The sequence below is a fragment of the Parasteatoda tepidariorum genome, chromosome 7 (assembly GCF_982258835.1).
Source record: "Parasteatoda tepidariorum strain Cologne lab strain chromosome 7, Ptep-v5.0, whole genome shotgun sequence".
Taxonomy (NCBI): Eukaryota; Metazoa; Arthropoda; class Arachnida; order Araneae; family Theridiidae; genus Parasteatoda; species Parasteatoda tepidariorum.
This window is the reverse complement of record NC_141761.1, coordinates 113862355-113882144: the sequence shown is the minus strand read 5'-3', so window position 1 is coordinate 113882144 and position 19790 is coordinate 113862355. Positions and strand designations below refer to the sequence as shown.

Genomic DNA, 19790 nt, shown 5'->3' with positions numbered 1-19790 from the left:
AATATTTTTCATCCTCACTTTAATTAAATAATAAAAAATATAAATAATTATTAAAAATTATTTTTTGCATGAAATTATCTTTGGGTAAATGAGTTTTATGAGTCGGTGCAAATTTTTTTGAATTGCTTCATTAGTTTCGAAAATATGACTGAAAACGCAAAAGCGAAATTAACATTAAGGGGTACGAACTTTGAATCGCTCTCCTGACCAAACTATGGGGACCACATTTCCCAGATTGCGGCTACCCCCTATATTTTGAAGATAAGAAATCCAAATATGTAAAAAAAAATGCATGTTTATTCAGAGAAAGTACGTTTTTGTGTCTGATTTCGTAACTTAATTAATAGTTAGCGCTGATTAATTAGCATATTTGAGGTCACCCCCAGGAACCATTAAGATTGACACTTAGTTTGTGAAATCCGATCATTAGAACGAAAGTTATTCAGTGTGATTCGTTTTTTTTTTTTTGCGGACTGTACAACAGTACTGTCAGTAAGAAAATAATTTTTCAGCTATACAATAATTTTTCCGCTGTTAGGTTTTTCGCAACTTCATGTTCCTCAGGAGTTGTAATGGGCCTTTTTCTTTCTTCTCTAATACTCTTTCATGCTTTCTTTTTCATTTTTTCTTTCTTTTCATTTGTAGCTTTAGCAATTCCATCTTTCTCAGGTGTATGAGTTAATATGCGTGATGAGCGATCAACCATTTAATAAAAAAAAAAATTTAAGGAAAAAATTTATAAATTAATTATGGAAAATTAAATAATAATAATTTTAAATGCATATATATTTTTCAAACGCATAATATCATGAGGATAATAATCTTAATACTATGTAGGGGCACATGTGAACTGTTCACAACTGCCCCAGATGTTTTGTTCACAAGTGCCCCATCTTCCTTCTTAAACCTAACTTGAAAAATAAAGAATTTTTAATTGAGAATTAAAAAAGAATAATTGTCATAAACTTACCTAAATGTTCATATAATGGTCTGCAATAGTTAATTTTAGCTTATTAGTTGATTTATACTATGCTTTCACTTGAAGAAGTGAGCGATTAAAATATATACAACACCAGCTGATACAAAGAAATTGTCAGAATAGAACAACAAAATTTCTCATTGCTCTGAAAGTTTAGCAAAGAGTTAAGACTAGTACTGGTATCAATTGAAAATTTTTCAAGATTTTTTATTTCAAATCATATTGGTAAAGCATACCATGTTCACTTGTGCCCCCTTCTCCCCTATGTATATAAACAATAGCCTTTAAATGAGGAAATTCGGAATCAATATTATGTATTAAAACATGGCCCCATATCTCCCCTTAATATTGACCCATAATATTCAAATTGGACCACGTATTATATTAACGGGTATTAGTGTACCCTACCAGAGGAAATAATTATAGGCTTATTAGGGGGTACACTATTGTGTCCTATAAGTTACCATGTATGTATATATATATTAGTGTGTTGAATAGCGTTAAAATGAGGAAATTCGAAGTCAATATTCTGTGTTATAACATGGCCCTATATTTCCCCTTAATCTTGTCCCATAATATTCATATTGGACGAGGTATTATATTACCGGGTGTTAGTGTACCTTACTAGAGGAAATAATTATAGGCTTAATAGGGGGGCCCACAATGCTGTCCTATAAGTTACAATGTAAGTATATGTATAATAGTGTGTTGAAAGCGTTAAAAGGAGAAAAATCGAAATCGATATACTGTATTACAGTATCATAAGTGGGAGCTAATATAAGAAAATATAGCTTTTCTTTAAACGTTAATGAACCACTACTCGTCATATAACTTTTCACATCATTGCAAAATCTTAGAAAATCATCCAAATTATTAGACTCACTGTACGGTTTTATGTAAAATTAGAAGGTGATACTATACAGCATTATTATTTTTACGCGGCTGAAACCCATTTATACTAGTTTATGTTCATGCATCATGAGGTTAACATTGTAATTGCAATACGTTATAAATAAGGAGTATATAAGAAAACTCCTTAATAAAAACCCATTACATGTATGTTTAAATATTAAAATATTGCCTATAAACTCGTGAAAAACGTGCCATTATTAAAACACTACAGTGAGTCTAATAATTTGGTGTAAATATTATAATATACTAACATGATATAATAAATATTCTATGTTTATATAATATATCATCTAATTTATCCTATCGTTTAATTTATATTATATGTCGTCTAATTTAACCCATTGATACACGAACATAAGGAAGTGCAAAGCGGTTTCAGCCGCGTAAAAACAATGATGAATGAGATCTCCTGATAATCTTACATTCTATGTCTAATAAATTGGCCAGGGACTGTAGAATGACAGGTGTTAAAATCCGTAAACGTCCTGTAGTGTGGCAATTTGTGAATGTCCCCCCAGAAGACGCCTTGGATAGCCTTGCAAATTCTAAAAAGCAAGAAGGCGGCCGTCATCATTCGAGATCGAAATAGCAACTTCCAGCATCTCCACAGAGCGACTTACTTTCTTCTCTCTCTCTCTTTATCGCCCTCTCCTCATCTTCCGCAGCCTCTAAACTTTCCGTGAGTATTTATTTACCTTTCACATCTGTAATAAGTCTTCTTTTTGATATTTTAGAATTAAAATGTATGCTCCAATTGCTTGATCACGAATTCAAGAGGGTTTAGAATGAAGAAGCAAATGTCGTTATTTGAATAAACTTTGTGATCAAACTGCATATTTATTTTTTAAAGGAATTACAGTCCCTGACCAAATGATTAGACACACTATAAGATTCTATGTAAAATCTTAATTATCAGTTGATACTATACATCTATATTGTTTTTACGTGGTTTGCACTTGTTTACGTTCGTGTATCAATTGGGGTTAACATTGTAATGCAATACATTAAAAATAAATACAAAAAGAAAGTATATAAAAAAATCTCCTGCATATAAACCCATAACATGCGTATTTAAATATAAAAGTATTGCATATAAACATGTGTAGAAAGTTTAATTATTAAAAAGCTACATTGCTTCTAGTAATTTGGTCCAATTTTTATAATATACTAATATAATACGTGATATAATAAATAATCCATATTTATGTAGTATATCGTCTAATTTATCCAATCGGGGAATTTTCATTTATCGTCTAATTAAACCAATTGATACACGAACGTAAACAAGTGCAAACCCATTTCAGTCTCGTGAAAACAATAAAGCTGTATAGCATAATTAATATTTAACATATAATCTTATAGTGGGTCCAATAATTTGGCCTGTATTCCAGTTTCTTTGAATGTTATTGGAACTTAAAGTATTTTTATAAACAAGTATGAATGATAGGCAATCAACGGGTGTTGGAGCATCCTCCTAACCATATGCAAAATCTTTAAGTATATAATTTGGATTTAAATTGAATGAACTTTTATTATTCGGTTTTCCATGGTCACACAGCTGCAAAGATTCTTTTCGTTTCTGAAATTTAAAATTTTTCATCCTGAATTATAATTACATTATTTTATGACTGTTAGCTATTGAATAAAAATATAATACAGCATTTCTTTTTAATTATTTAGCTTACATTATTTAAAATAGCGTTATGGGAACTACAAAGATTTAGCATGAAGAGAGAGGTAAAATAATAATAAAATAAAATAAATATTCATCGACAAGTGTACTTTCACTGAGGAAATTATGAAGAACGGTTAAATATTCAGGACTGTTAAACTTGAGATGTGTTAACCCACCCCCCTCCATAATGTTTACAGTGATAATAAAATGACAACTAAGCAATCAGTTTTCATAAAGAAAAAAAGAAAAAAAAACCGTTGCCAGCGTTTAAGACGGTTATAACATAATTATCTGGTCGTTTATTTACATCTTTTAAAAGAAACTGTTTATGCGTCGTAATCTAAGTTTTCCAATTGAAATAATATTTCTTAAAATATTCTTTCTTTGTCTTAATTTCAAAAACTTTAAACGTTCGGTGAGATGTTATTTATAATATACATTTACATGTTTTTTGAATTAACGGTATAGCATTTTCGACAAATTTGTACTGCCAAAGCTTTCGTTCAAATTGATAAACTCTCAACCAGGGTTGGCCACAACCGGAAAAAAAATATAAAGTAGTGACAAATAAAGAGTTTAATAAAAGGTGCTATTTCTAGGTGCTGCAGTTTCTATAATCTGTGTAAGAAGAACAAGAGTGGTGTCAGAACTATTTTATTATAGTTTTATTAAAGCGTGGGGATAAAATTCCTTTGCCTTTTATTATTTATCATTACCAAATTTCAAATAGAAATCATGCAAGTATACTCAAAATTAATGTGAATAAGTTATGTCAAGCAGTGTTGTCTCAGGGGAGAGAGCATTCTAATGAGGTGAGCCGGGTTTGAACCCAAACGATGGCTGGTTGATTCGAATTCCGCATCCAGCTTGCACTGACCACAGTGCTGACGTAAAATATTCTCAGTGATGGACGGATCCTGGGTTAGAGTCCGCCTTTTATCACGATAATCTAGGGAGGTTTTCGTGGTTTTCCTCTCCCTGTAACGTAAATGCGGGTTTGTTCCATCAAAAAGGCTTGCACGAATTTAAATTTCTCCTCATACTTGATCCAGGTGTTCTCTTGTTTTTTGGATTAGATTCAAAATTACAAGGCTACGGAGTTGAGCATTGGATATAAGTAAACCCAAAATTGGGTCGGCTGTTAAAATAAAAGAAAAGAAAAGAAGTAAAATCGGTTATAAAATAAAATAAGATTAGCTATGTCAAATTTAAAGTGATAGCAAATCTATATTAATAATCAACTATATAAATAATCTATATAAATCTAATGAACTGTATTAATTATCACTATTGCTTCGAAATTTTAAAGTAAGCATTTTCCTTTATGCTTAGCAACGGAACTAATTAGCAGGTATTCAATAATAATTATAATTTTTATAATGCTTTTATAAACAATATTAAATTAACAATTTTAAATTAATAACATCAAACGGGCTTTTAAAAAAAGGATAATTCACAGGCAGGGCACAGTTGTTTGAAAGCAATTTATTACAATAACGATAATTACCATTGCTTCGAAATTTTGAAGTAAGCATATTCTTTTATGCTTAGCAACGTAACCAGTTAGCAGGCATTCAGCAATAATTATAATTTTTACGATGCTTTAATGAACAATACTAAATTAACAATTTTGAATTAATAACATAAAAGAATTGAATTAATAACATAAAAGAATTGAATTAATAACATTAAATCAACTGTTAAAAAGGATAATTCCGAAATTTAGGTATAGTTGTTTGAAAGCAATTTATTAGTAACAAAAGCAATCATTATGATTGTCTAAAGATTTCCCAATATGCGTTTTCTTTTTTTGTTTAGCAAATAAACTAGATAGCAGGTATTCGGCAATAATTATAATTTTTACGAAGCTTTAATGAACACTATTAAATTAATAATTTTGAAGCATTAAATCAGCTATTAAAGAGGATAAAGTTAGGCACAGTTCTTTACTAGTAACAATACCGATATTCTATTGTTTCTAAATTTTACAGTATGCATTTTCTATTATGTTTAGCAACGAAACTAATTAGCCACGAATCCGACACAATGAAAACGAAGCTTGCCAACTTTTCCCTCTACCGTCTCCCACAGAGAAATATAAACATCGCTAGTCAATGCTGCTATATATAGCGACCACCTAGTTATAGCACAACAACTCAGCATCTCGGATGAGATGAGTGCAATAAAATAATGCAATTTTAAAGCAGAAAGAGAACGACCCCCTCGCTCCATTTCATCGTTCGTTTTTAGTGACTACAGCTACTGGAATTTCGATGAAACATTTTGTTCTAAGAAGATTCCAGATATTTCCGAGGACTCTTAAAAAAAATTCTTTTTATTGAGAATGAAAACATACATTGCTATCTCTTCATTTTCCCTAATTACCGAATCTTTATAGAACAGAAAATTCAAATAAAATGAAAAATTTTTAATATAAACTCTTCAGTTTCTTGATTTTATATTCTTATCCTTTGTTTAGTTTGAAATACTTCTGAGAACACTTAAAACAATTTTTCTTTACAAAGTTAAAGTCTATTGCATTTCTATGGAATTATATTTTTGCTAATTACTGAAAACATATCGAAATGAAAAATTAGAAAATTCAAACAAATTCTTGAATGAATGTTCTTTGCGTTATTTTAGCAGATACATATTTTTTTGAAAAATGTTTGTTTGTTTTTTAGTCAATTTTCTTCAAAGATGTATATTTCTAAATGAAAATCTGATTTTCTGTCATTGTTTAAAGCTTGAATCTCCGAAAAACACAACTACTTCTGAAAAATCTTAAGAATTTCTTTTTTTGTGGTTGACGTTGTTTATTAAATTAATGAACTAGTTTATTGCTAGTATCATGCAAATATTATTTTATGATTTGGTAAAGTAGAAATTTTATTCGACAAATTCAAAATTTTCATCCTGCCCAGAATATCAATAAATATAATTGAAAACAAGATAAGCTGGTTTTGAAACAATACTCTGCTTACTTCACAGTCATAGTAGTGTTCTGGAACTGGGCACCAGGTCCGTGAATTGGCTTCTATGAATTTGTTTTAGCACTTTTTTTCGAGGAAATAATGTAGGTAAGTGTAAAGAAACAAGTTGCTCAAAATTTTAGTTTTTTGTTAGCAGATGAGAGTAAAGTATTAGCATGAAGAAAAACTTCGTATTCTTTTTTTTTTTTTTTTTTTTTTTTTTGCAGGTTGAACAGTAGCAGCAATTGAAATCCCATTTTTTATTGTGCTTATTTCAGAGACAAATATCTTTATATAGATAAACTTATTTTATAAATGGACATGCGGATGATTCTTCTTTTCCTCTTTTCTTGTTCCTCCTGAACTTGATGGACAGAAAGCACTTGTTGGTACAAAGGATATCATTTATTTTAGATACACTAACATTTGTCTGGTAATATGTCAGGTTTTGGAATAGTTCCCGGCATTTATTCATAGTTCATTCGAAGTGACAGTTGCAGATAAAGTGAGACATGTTAGCTTTCATATCTGATTAACTTCAATTTTTCTTTTTCTTCATAACTTATTCACTTTATTGGAACAAATGTGATTAGAGGTATGTATGTGCATATGCGCTTTTGTTCTTCAGGCTATACACAAATTAAAAGCAAAATTCACGAAAATAAACTTACAAACGAAGAATTCTGAAATGTTTCAGACTGGAAACCAAAATAGAATAAATTGTTGAAGGTCATCATCATCATAATTGGCCAGAAAGTCCAACGTGAGCCTTCCTCTGAAGATTTCTCCATAACGACTTATCTCTGATCTCTAATTCTTTTCACTGATTGAAGACTCCACCGATTCAGCCCATCTCAGCAGCGGCCTTTTCCGCTTTCTTATTCCACTGTGTCTAAAAAGAAATATACTTTTTTTATTACGTTGTCTAATCACGTGGACCATCCAATTCATTCTATTTATCTTTATATATTTAATAATATCAGGTTGTTTATAAATCTTCCACAGTTCAAACTTAAATCTCCTACTCCAGTAATTGTTTTCATTTACACCACCCAGTATACTCCGCAAAATCTTTCTCTCAAGTATTTGCGATACAATTTTCCTCCAGTTCTGTCCAAGCTTCAGAAGCATTTGTCAAGAGTTTTGTAAATCAAGAACTTTGTTTTTCTAAATCTGTAAATTAAAAAGATTTCAGCTTCTAAATTTCGTTTTTTAAATCGTTTCCATGAGGTCTTCCGAAATTTTTCTTCAAAGGATTTCGTAACAAGAAGTTTTTGCAGGATAGAGGTGTCAACCCTAAGCCCCAACTTGGAGTCCCCTGATATAATCCCCAGGGGTAAGGTGCTACCCATACACTGAAAACCCATTTTAGTCGCCTTTTACGACATGGATGAGGGGTATTGTGACTATTCTTTCATACTAGGCTACCACACGAGTAAATTGTTGAAGGTCTCTCACGTTAATTCAATCTTAGATTAAAAAAATTATTTATTAAATATATTATTCGTTTGATAATATTTATGATCCTTGAGACATGAACTTTAATTGAACGCTGATTAATATAATATTAAACCTCCATAATCATCATATCTTCAAGTGTATAAAAATAAATACAACATAATAATGTTTTGAAAATTAAAGGTAATAATACTTTGCAACATGTCTACATCGAAATTGTTAAAACTTTTCGTTTATTAAGCTTATTACAAACCCCGTTGGGGACAAAATTGGGTACTTGCAACTCCAGAAGAAGAATACCGCTGAAATCACATGGTTGTGCCTAATCACTTGATTGTGCCTTGCATATTAACGTTAAGTTATTAATTTTGGTTTATTACCAAACTGAATCTATTTTCGGATCACATTTAATTAGATGCCTACAATAAACGTCACACAATTATGTCGAAACTGATTGGCTGCTGAATCGGGACAGAAACAAATACCACGATTTATCCACGCCTGACGTCTCTTGCAGATATCCAGTTGTGCGAGTTAAATAGTAATCCAATGCGTAAGAAGTGATAATACATTTATTTACATGTTATTTCAAACTAAGTAAACAATTCCTTTTTATAATTTTTTAAAAATTCACTGCAGCTTAAATTAATAATTTTAAATTTAATAATTTTAATTATTTAAAAATTTAAATTGATAATTTTAATTTAATAATTATTTTAAATTAACAGTGTATTCTAGTGGTTATCGACTATCGTTAATTTCCTAGATAAATACTCTCATAAGGAAATAATTTTCCTGCCATTTTTTTTACGTTAGAGCTTTTGAGAAAAATAAGTACTACTTATAGTTATCATAAGAAAAATAATTCTACTTTTTTTATATCCGGTCTTAAAGAAACAGTCATAAAAAAAAAAGATACATGTTTGCAAAATTTGGAAATTCCCTCCAGTCTGATTCTTTTAGTAACTTAAAGTATAACTCGTTTATGTCAGATTTCCACGCATTCCAGTGTTTATGGACGTTGACAGCGTTAATGATCCAATGAGGAGAGTTAACGCTAAACTGTCTGGACTTCGCGAATAGGGGAAAAAAATCTCGCCAAAAGTAGACGCTAAACATAGCTGTATTAAAAGGCATCCGAAACCCTGACTGCTTTTTTTTCTTCTTAAAGTTTAGTAATGTAAACAGCTGCCCGTGATTTTCCGACCTTGCCCTATATATCAGGTTGGCATTAGTTCTAAAACTACGACTAATAGCTATCTGGTTAGTGAATGAAGAAATAAAAATAGGGGGTGTTCATTCTCTTGTCGCGATAGAATCTAACATCTGTGTGTTTTGTCAATGTTAACTATTTGTGTCAATGAAAGATGCATTCTCGACAAAAAATAGTTTAAATTTTTTTTATTATAACCTTCGTTGAACAGCGCCGACCCAATGTTTTGGGTTTACGACTGCTAATGTTTAACTACGTAGCCTTGTCATTTTGAGCCCAATCCAGAAGACAAGGGAACTCCTGTATCAAGCATTGGGAGAAATTTGCCTTCGAGGAAGACTTTTTGATGGGACTAACCCGAATTTGCGTTAGAGAGGAAAACCACGAAAACCTCCCTCGGTTAGTCCGACGGCAAGGGGACTCTAGCCCATGATTCGTCTACCATTGAGGTTATTTCTCATCAGTGCTGTGGTCGGTGCAAGCCGGATGTGGAATTCGTATCGATTGGGATTCGAACCCGGTTCACCTCATTGGAAGGCGAATGCTCTATCCCCTGAGCCATCACGGCTCAAATAGTTAACATTAACATTACCAGCACCATGGCATATAATTACTGAAGATAAATAATAAAGGGAATAAGAAATTTTAAGTACTACTTTTTTAAGCATGCCTTAAAAAAAATTATTTTATGTGTAAAAAAATAAACGGACCACCCTTGATAACTTTTGATCTAATGATTGGAACCTCACGTTCTAGGACTCAACCTTCATGGCTCAAGGGAGGGATCTCAAATATGCTTATAAATAAGTGCAGACGATAATTTAAGTTACGAAACCAGAAACAAAAACGTACTTTCTCTGAATAAACCATATCTTTTTTTCGACGGATTTCTAACCTCCAAAATAGCCGCAATCTGGGAAATATAATCCTAAAGGGGGATCGATTTGATCAGGAGAGAGGTTGAAAGTTTGCACCCCTTAATGTTAATTTAATTTTTTCGTATTTCGCTATATCTCGGAAACTTTTAAAGCAAATTGAAAATTTTTTGCACGCAATTATAAAACTCGTTTGTCCAAAAGTAATTCCATGCAAAAAATAAATTTTAGTAAATATTTGTTATTTTTAATTATTTTATTAAATAATAGTAAAAAAAAACTGTAAGGTATAAAATTTTTTGCATTATTTTAAAGAATATAATTTAACATAGCAGAATACAAAGCAAATTAGGCCAAATAGTTTTTGAGAAATTGAATTTTGCATATCCGACTTTTTTGAAATTTTTTAAAATGCATGACGTCACATTTTTTATTTACTTACTTTTCCACTGTTCCTATTTACTTTCTCACTGTTGCAATTTCTATTTTTTTTCTTAAATTGCAACTCTAGATAGTGTTGCGCGTCGGTTAAGTGGGGAGTAAGCTGAGCTTGTTTTGATTAACGAAAATTCGTCATGTAGATGGATATGCGTCAGAATTTGTTTGTCAATCTCGCAGTTAATTTATCAGTACTGTTAAACTACTGAAAAGTCATAATATAACAATGATTTAAACCGTCATTCATGGCTCTCGAACTATTTGTTGCCGATTTCTTAACAATGCCGAATATCCTACTTTTCTGGTAACATATATACAAATAACGAAGAAAAAAATACCTGTTTGTTTCAGTTTATTTACTACTTAAAATAGAAAAAATAATAATGATACTCAAGGTAATTTGATTCTAAAAATTGTATGTTATATTTTTTAACTTCCTTGTTTTTTTCACAGGAACAGGTTGCGTATTTGGGGGAGAATAAACGAAAAGGTTCCAGCGAATTATTTTAGCGCGCAGAATAGAATATAAGTATGAGTGACGGGGAAGAGTACAGTCCTGTTGAATCTCCAACACTCGTACCCATAAGACGAAGGGATGATGTATGGCCACCAAGAGTAAGTATAAAAAAACTATTTCATTCCCTATTGATTGACTGATCAATCATTATTCACGAATGATTCATTATTAATTGATATTATTGATTTGAAAAAAAAAATAAACTTTTCGTGTAGAAAAGATTCTTACTCGAAGCAGGATTTCTACTATCCGGAAAAATGAAAAATAAATTGTTACAGTGGCTTGAAATCTTTTAGATTTAGTTTTGACATATACTGAGCTGCCAACTACTATGCATTTTGAAAAATATTTTATAGAGTGGTAGAAACTTAAGTTTTCAGAATTTATGGTCCTATTATAACATTTTAAGAGCTTCACCTTGGCAGAACAATTCACATGAACTCATGAATCATTTACGTGTAGTGATGTGGATGGTAAGTTTAAATAAAATTTATAAAACAAAGAATTACATTAAAACGAGCTTTACCACAAGAAGAAAATTTCCGAAAAATTTGACACATCTGCATGTAGATTTCTTTTAACTAGAAAACACTCACAGGTGAATGTCAACAATCACATAGTCGCTTTGGTGAATGTCCGATATATTTGTTATATCCGATTTAATATTAGTTTATTCTCTGATACTATTATATTTATTCGATATTTTAATGTCTGGTGAGGATAGATTAGGAGAAACATCAGTGTTCGGAGTACCGGTTAAATGCATACTGGGCACTGGCAATTGACATATAAAAAACATTGATGTAGGGTATACCGAGCATTGGCACTTAACTAGACCTAGTATATATTTCGAACATTCACCAAAGCTACTATTTGATTGTTAACATTCACCGTTGGATGTCAAGAACCACCTATTTCGGTCATTCACAGTAACATACTTTTTGATACATAAAAACTAGTTAAACTGATTTTCTTCCACCAATTTTTCTGCCACTTTTTAAATTTTTTCAAATTCTAGTCACCCTTATAAATTAGTCTATATAAAAAATTTTACACGAATTGATCTCAACATAAAAAAATTCTTGATCAAAATGTTACTTGACCTCTATGAACAGAAATTTCTTAAATGTTTAAGTATGAAAGTTTTTTTCATAATTTAACTTCATTTTTATTTCATTAAATAAACATACATTAAACAATACAAAAATACTTATAAATACAATAAAAAATACTTTTAAAAGCAATATAATGTATCTTTTATAATAAAATAAGAAAAAAAAATAATTAAAAAATTGTAAGTAAAAATTAACAGAAGTATTAGACGGCGAGATATAAAAGGCGGAAGTGATGTCATCATGGAAAGTCAAGGGGTGTTTATTTCTGACCGGGTGGAAAACGAAAATTTTTCGTAAATGGAAGTCAGCTTATTTCTACCCGCTCGCTAATTTTGATTTTAACTTCGGTTTCTGTTTATTATTTATTTTATTAGTTTTTTGAGTATGGCAACAATTATTATTTTTAATATTAGTTTTTAAGGATGGCAACCTTTATGAAATTTGTTATTCTGACGTATGTTATGACGTCACATACTATGATGTAATTAATATATAATTGTGAAACTAGTAGAAACCTTGAGTTGAGTTGTACAGTTGCTGCTGCTAATAAGAAATGTTATGTAGGGTGACGTTTTGATGGACTTATTTATTCCCGCTCGAACATTAGTATTACTTGTATTCAGATGGCCACGATTGTTATTTTCTACGTATATGTATTCTGATGGCTCCATCTAGTAATTAAAATATTTACTATTTTTTCAATGAAATTAGAAAATGTTTAAAAATTATATATAAATAAATAAATGGTGATATTTAATTTTGACGTCGGACTCACAACCTCAGAACAAAATTGCTTTCACAGGATACTAGTTTTTTGTTTTCGTTAACCAGTATCCTGTGAATGCACACAAATCAGAGGAAAACTTAAGGTTTTAATAAAATAAATTTGATCATTTTAAAAAATACTATATGTATTCTAATAGTGCCAGCTATACTTAAAATGTTAGAAAGAAACTATGTTAATAACTCTTCATTTTAGTTATTTTTTAACATAAATATAGTTAATATAAATGACTATAATTATTATTAACCTACTCGATATTAATTAACACATTTTAAATAAATTGATTCAATATTAAAATAAAAATTATATTTATTTTTAAAAAAAAACTTATAATAAAAAAAGTGAATTATTTATTCTGAATAAATTTTTTTTACGATTAGAAAATAATTAACTCTATTATTTGTATTCAATTACATATTAAATTTAATATATGTACTTAAATATTATCTCGTCGTCGACCATTTATGCCAAATATGGATTTGTATAATCAACTACTATATAAAAATAAATTTGAAAGATACTAAAAAATCTGCGATGTTGGCGAAAATGGAATAATACTTAAGTAATGTCAAAAATTTTAACTAAAACTACTCACATCCGGCATTTCATTACAATAAAAAAAAATTTAATTATTAATATGTTTGACATAAATTCGAAAAATATTACAACACTACATTGTCTGTCTTCATGAAAATTATGCAAAAATTAAAACTGAGCGTCTTAATCAATTTTAATTCTTTTTTTCCTTTGTGGAAAAATTTTGGCAAATAAGCTATTTTACAAATTAAAAAAAAAGTTAGATTATTTTTAAGCAAGGAAGTTATTTAACCGTTTTAAAAAGAATAGTGTAGAACTCATGAAGACTTTTTAACTGTGGCTTTTATATTTTAATCGGCTAAATAACTTTAAATTACAAAGCCTCTTTACTTAAAAAAAGATATTATCATAAAAAATTCTAACAAAATGTATTCCCAGAGTTGTTGTTGGCTCAAGGGATAGAGCATTCACCTCCCAATGAGGTGAACCAGATTCGAATCCCAGGGATGGCTGGTAGATACGAATTCCGCATAGACTACAGTGCTGACTTAATATATCCACATTGGTAGACAGATCATGGGTTAGAGTTCTCTTACCGTCAGACTAACCGTGGGAGGTTTTCGTGTTTTTCCTCTCTAACGCAAACGCAGTTTAGTTCCGTCTAAAAGTCCTCCACGAAGGTAAATTTCTCCCAGTTCCTTTGTCTTCTGGACTGGGTTCGAAATTACAAACCAACGGAGTTGAACATTAGTAGTTGCAAACCTGAAATTGGGTCGGCTGCTCAACGCCGGTTATAAAATAAAATATAATAAAATGTATTCTTTTTTTTTTCTTTTTGCAGACATCAAGCGTACGATATCTTCCAAAAACAGGCTTTTCTCCTACAATAGTGCGAGAAGGTAAGATTTTAATTCTTTCACACGAAACCAATCAGAGATTGGAAATTATGGTTCTGAGAAAAAATGGTTCAAAGTTGAACCATAATTGAACTTAAATTTGCTGAAAATTTAATAATAGGGGGCCGGAAAGTAATGTGTATTTGATATTTGTTATCAAGATTTTATTTTTAATCAATAATGTATTCACCCTCGTTATCAACAACCTTTCATTGCAGGATCGAAAAGGGAATCGAAAAAAGCGGTTTTTAAGTCTAAAGAATATTGAATGCTCCAACTTTCTGGTCCCCTTAATATTAAGCCATGTTTCCGTTTAAAGTGACCCGTAGTATTGGTAAATTAAGATTTAATTTTAACGAAAACAAGATGCAACTGCGTATCGTATTAAAAATACTGTGAGTAAGAAAAAGCCTTGAATAACTTTTTATCCAATGACCAGAGTTTTATGTACTAAGACTCAATTTTAATACCTAAGCATAAATAAAGAGCTCATCGTGGGTTCGATTCTCGCCAACCGAAGAATCCCCGCGTAGTAACTGATGACTGATGCACGTTAAATCTGTCGAGTCGCAAAGTCCTCCATATTCCCGTAACAAATCAAAACCTCTGGAGGTACTGATCCAGGACTTCTCTTGTCTTCTGGATTGGGTTAAAAATTACAAGGCTACTGAGTTGAACATTAGTAGCCGTAAACCCAAAATAGGGTCGGCTGTACAACGACGGATATAAAAAAATAATAATAAAGAGCTGAGTGGAAGAAGCAGGAAAGTTACACAGGGGAAAGTTCTTATTTCAGTCTTATTTAAATATATATCATTTATTAATATTACTAAATCTATTAGTAAAGAAAGAGTACTCAATGGAAGAAAGAGATAATTAGCACAGTTTGAGTTTTTTAGAGCAAGGTAAGTACTCTAGGAAACAAATATTGAACGAACAACCGTACAAAATCACTTGTTTGTCATCGAACGGTAGGAGCAAAACATTTTAAAGATTGGCAGATAATTAAGAAATAAGACTTTTAGAACTTTTTGTAATTTTGACAAAATTTTAAAAATCTCACGACGAGAGAAATGGAACAAAGTAGCGATTCATATGCGCTTTTGACTCATTTACATGTATAGTGGTGTGGAAAAAAAATTTTCATCAAATTTAGAAAATAAAGAATTGTAAACACAACAAAGAAAACAAAGAATCAAAACATAATTTTTCCAATTTTTCATTTTTTTCTCCAAAAAGAGTGAAAAATTTGCAGACATTTATATGGATACTTATTTTAGCTTTTCTAACAAATTATTTGTGGAAAAAAAATTATTTTATGAAAAAAATCAGATGCTATAAAAACCATTAAAGATTCTTAAATCCTCCTCCATAAAAAAATTTGGGTCGAATAGAGACATAACTCAAAACATTTGAGTTACGTCTTCAGAGATATACTAAAAACGTAAAGATTGAGCGAATTATCAATAAATAACGTTTAAAGCTCATTAACTCACAATCACCTAGATGTCACTTACCTGCTTCTTTCACTAAACTCTTCAAATAGGCTAATTAATTAGGACAACCGATATATTAAGTTGTTAAAATCAGACTCAAAATGTTAAAATCAGACTAAAAAAATGTATTTTCTCTAAATAAACATACTTTTTTAGACAGGCTTAGGAACCAAATATTTTTTGGATAATATTTTCTGGAATGGTCAAATTGTTTTGAAAGGTATAGCAAAGAGATCGACAGTTCGGAATCCTTTATATGAATTTCTCTTTTTCAGCGCGGAATTGAAAGTTTATGCACTCAATTATAAAATTAGTTTTATCAAAGATTTATCCAGCTTCATCCAAGCAAAAAAATTATTTTAATAATTATTTATTACTTTTTAATTATTTCTTTTTGTTAAATTATTATTTATAGTAATAGTCGAAAAAATTTGGAAAACTAAAATATAAGTATTTTTTACCATTTTAAATGAATCTGTTGAAAAATTATCAGAAGAGTACAAATTTTAAACATACGACTTTTTAAAATTAGATATCTCAAAAACTATTCAACCGATTTATTAGGTTAAATCATAATACACGAAAATACGATCATGGGATCAAAAGTTATTCAGAATGTTCACTTTTTTTCGTACTGTACATCAAATTTTCTTCATACTGTTGCTAAATGATCACTGAAATTTCTAATAGTAAACGCTTACAAGGAAACATAGAAGTCGTAGATTTCGTGAAAAATATTAAAGTTGTCAGTTAAAAGAAGAGAAATATCTAGTGAAAAATTATTTACTATTTACAGCTGAAAATCATTAATCTATTTGAACCGAGCGTTCTTTTTAAAGTTCAGTTTCCTTCTTTTGAAAAAAGTAGTAGCACAGGGAGTAACAGATAAGTAATTTCCAAATCGATGGGGCCATACGTTCATGTTTATAGTGTTAAAGATTATGTTTGAATCGAAAGGGAAAGAATGCCACCTTCTCAAAGCTGAAACACAGTTTTTACAATAGACTTACCAAATTTATAAGATTTCATAAATAATAAATTTCAATTTCGTTTGATTTTATGTCTATAGTGACAAACATAAGTTATCCTCTATCGAAAATTTAATTTAGGGAATAAATTTTGGAATGTAAAGAAAAATTAAAAAATCTCCTTTAAAAAACTGCTTTCATTGAGAATTTTAAAAGCCGTATTAATGAGTAATTTGCGTTTAATTTGTGCTTGTATTGTGTGTTTATAAAATGACACTTCAAGCAATTTTCAGACAGCTCTGTCAAAACATGAAGAAAAAAACTTTAGCAAATAGCATGATAATTTCCTAACAGCGATAACTTTACTTGTTAGGTTAAGTTAGGCTTATCTTTAATCAATGCCCTCTATTCTAATTCTGAAAAACGTGCAAAAGTTCAATACGAATACAAACTATGTTTTTGTGAATAGGAAAAGCGTTTATGATCTGATTTTTAATATTTAAAAAGTTATTAGACGCTACATTATTTGAGATAGCAAAAATTTGCAAAGATTTAGAATTATTTATGGCGTAACTACCACTAAAAATATTAAAAATCAATTTACTAGTAAATAAGACATGGTAATTTATCTCTATTTAGGGTTACCATTTGATAGATGAAGGTTGATATAGTAGATAATAAAGGTTGACATGGTCGTAAGCACTCTCCTCCTTATTGGTGACCCAGACGTGATATGAGACTCACCAACATCGATGGATGGTACACATTGAACAGTTGATTTGCTCTCAAAATAGGGCTCAAAAATCCCGTTAAGTAAATGCAATACTCCAGGCCAATAAATAAAGAAGGAAAGAAAATATAATGAGCAAAAGAAATATAAACAGCATTAATCAACTAGTCGTATTCGTTCATCAAATTCTATCAGAGATAAAACTCTGAAGGGATGTAATTCGGCGTAACTACCACTAAAAATATTAAAAACCAATTCACTAGTACATAAGACATGTTAACTTGATTCTTTTTTGAGGTACCTTTTGATAGATGAAGATTGACTTGGTCGAAGGCTCTCTCCTTATATAAATTGATTTTGATAATTTTCATCAAAATCTCGCCAAATAGACAATTTTTTTTTAAAAAAATTGTTCTTCAAAGCTGAGTGGATACTATACTCCCGGTTCTGGTGTTGTTTATTCAAAATACCAGATTATTCTTTTAACGGCAAGATGGTATGTATAGTAGTTCAAAATTACAGCTTTGCATCAAGTTTAAGACACCTAAACTGCGGCTTTTTTTAATTATTTTCCTTCGAAAAACAGTGCTAACACATTCTTCTTCCTGAGCTCTTTCATTTTGATTGCATCTACAGAATTCACACGAATAGAGCTATTAAATTAAATGAGTGTTTAATGAATTTAATTTACTTTTCTCTTAGGAGGACCAGGTAAAAGATTCGTATGGCCACCTCCGAAGCAAGGTCAAGACCAAATGCAGAACGATGTAGGTCTTTTAGGTCATGGCAAAGTAGGAGAAGCCTGGAATCCAGATGCCAATGCCCTAGGAAATAGACCACCAGCTTTTGCTCCAAGAACAATGCCAACTAAGCGATGCAACGACGATATATGGCCACCTAAAGACAGCGAGTACCAAGCAAACAGAAAACCATCACCACGACCTGTACAGACAGTGGGGCGATTTGAGGACTATATTCGGTGCCGCGCAGGACCAAATGTTCCCCCTACCTATAGGACGCCCCCTGGAACACAGCATATACTCGTACAACAACTGGAAGGCGAATATATACATGAATCTAAAACAACCACTACTGTAATGTCCAATAGTACATCTGTACAACAACAAAGGGTTGTCACTCAACCCCAGCCTGTTGCTAGGAGACCGGTAGAAGAGGAAGAAGAAGAAGAAGAGGAGGAGGAGGAGGAGGAAGAAGAAGAGGAGGAAGAAGAGGAAGAGAGTGAAGAAGAATAAACATTCATTTAAGAGAGGAGGAAAATTATTTTTATTATTCCATATGGATGTGATCAATTATATTACTTTTAGCTACGAAATATGCATCGAATTTCTTTCTGTTTTGGAGATCTTAATGAATATCGAGTTCAGAATTTGAAAAGAAAATGTAAATTTATTTTATTTAAGCATTAAAACTAACTAGTGATACATAAATAATTATAGAAGGAAACTTTTAAGGTATAAATTTACCCACAGTGCTGATTCTTAGAAGAAAAAAAATTTTGCTCCCAGTTTCTGAAAATTCTGGCTATAACATGCTTGAGAAGCATGCAGGAGTTACACAATGTTTACACGTAAACCTGAAACGATTAACGTTTTTCAAATGTGATATTATTTAAATGCAATTACAAACAATAAAAAATAAAAAAAATTGTTTTTGGAAAGAACAATTCTTGCTCTTACAGTTATATATAACTGTCCTATAAACTATTTCAAAGAAATATAAAACATAAATTGTTGTAAATTAATAAATAAGAACTGATTCTGATTTCGTAATCATTAGAGATCATTGAAAGTACTAACTCACAATAGTTTCATGCTAACGAAAAGTTCAAGACAATATCCAACCAGATGTTATGATTGTGCATTAAGAATTCTAGTTCTTATATGTTTTCGTACGTCCAATCCTTATTCCTTATTCTATTTCTTTTTTTTTTTTTTTTTGTAAACATGTCCTTGCTAATTATTGCTTTAATTACTGATTGCTCTCACATAAAATTATAGCTCTTATTTCGATAACGAAATAATTTTCAAACAAAATCGGAAATTTAAACGATTTTTTCCAACAGGACATACATCATACTACAAGTGTAAACTTCTTCTGAAATTATTTGATCTCATGCCTCATATTCAGATGACTCGAAATTTAGTTAAATTGAATAAATAATGTTATATACGTAATTGCGTTTTGTTTTCTTTTGTATGCAATTT

At 30.5% G+C, this 19790-nt stretch overlaps 1 protein-coding gene across 1 annotated transcript; it reads left to right on the top strand.

The window, feature by feature from the left end:
- The first annotated feature begins 2497 nt into the window (after positions 1 to 2497).
- Positions 2498 to 19760, top strand: LOC107442324 (uncharacterized). The gene is made up of 4 exons (XM_016055860.3): positions 2498 to 2570; positions 10976 to 11137; positions 14317 to 14374; positions 18268 to 19760. Exons 2-4 carry the CDS (start codon positions 11054 to 11056, stop codon positions 18816 to 18818), a joined length of 693 nt encoding a protein of 230 aa, XP_015911346.1. The 5' UTR covers positions 2498 to 2570; positions 10976 to 11053; the 3' UTR covers positions 18819 to 19760.
- The last annotated feature ends 30 nt before the right edge of the window (positions 19761 to 19790 follow it).

Bases quoted from the DNA above. Each gene is read 5' to 3' on its own strand.
- LOC107442324 (XM_016055860.3), top strand. From the start codon at position 11,054: ATGAGTGACGGGGAAGAGTACAGTCCTGTTGAATCTCCAACACTCGTA. The intron at 11,138-14,316 runs GTAAGTATAAAA...TTCTTTTTGCAG, and splicing joins ATGATGTATGGCCACCAAGA to ACATCAAGCGTACGATATCT. The intron at 14,375-18,267 runs GTAAGATTTTAA...CTTTTCTCTTAG, and splicing joins TCCTACAATAGTGCGAGAAG to GAGGACCAGGTAAAAGATTC.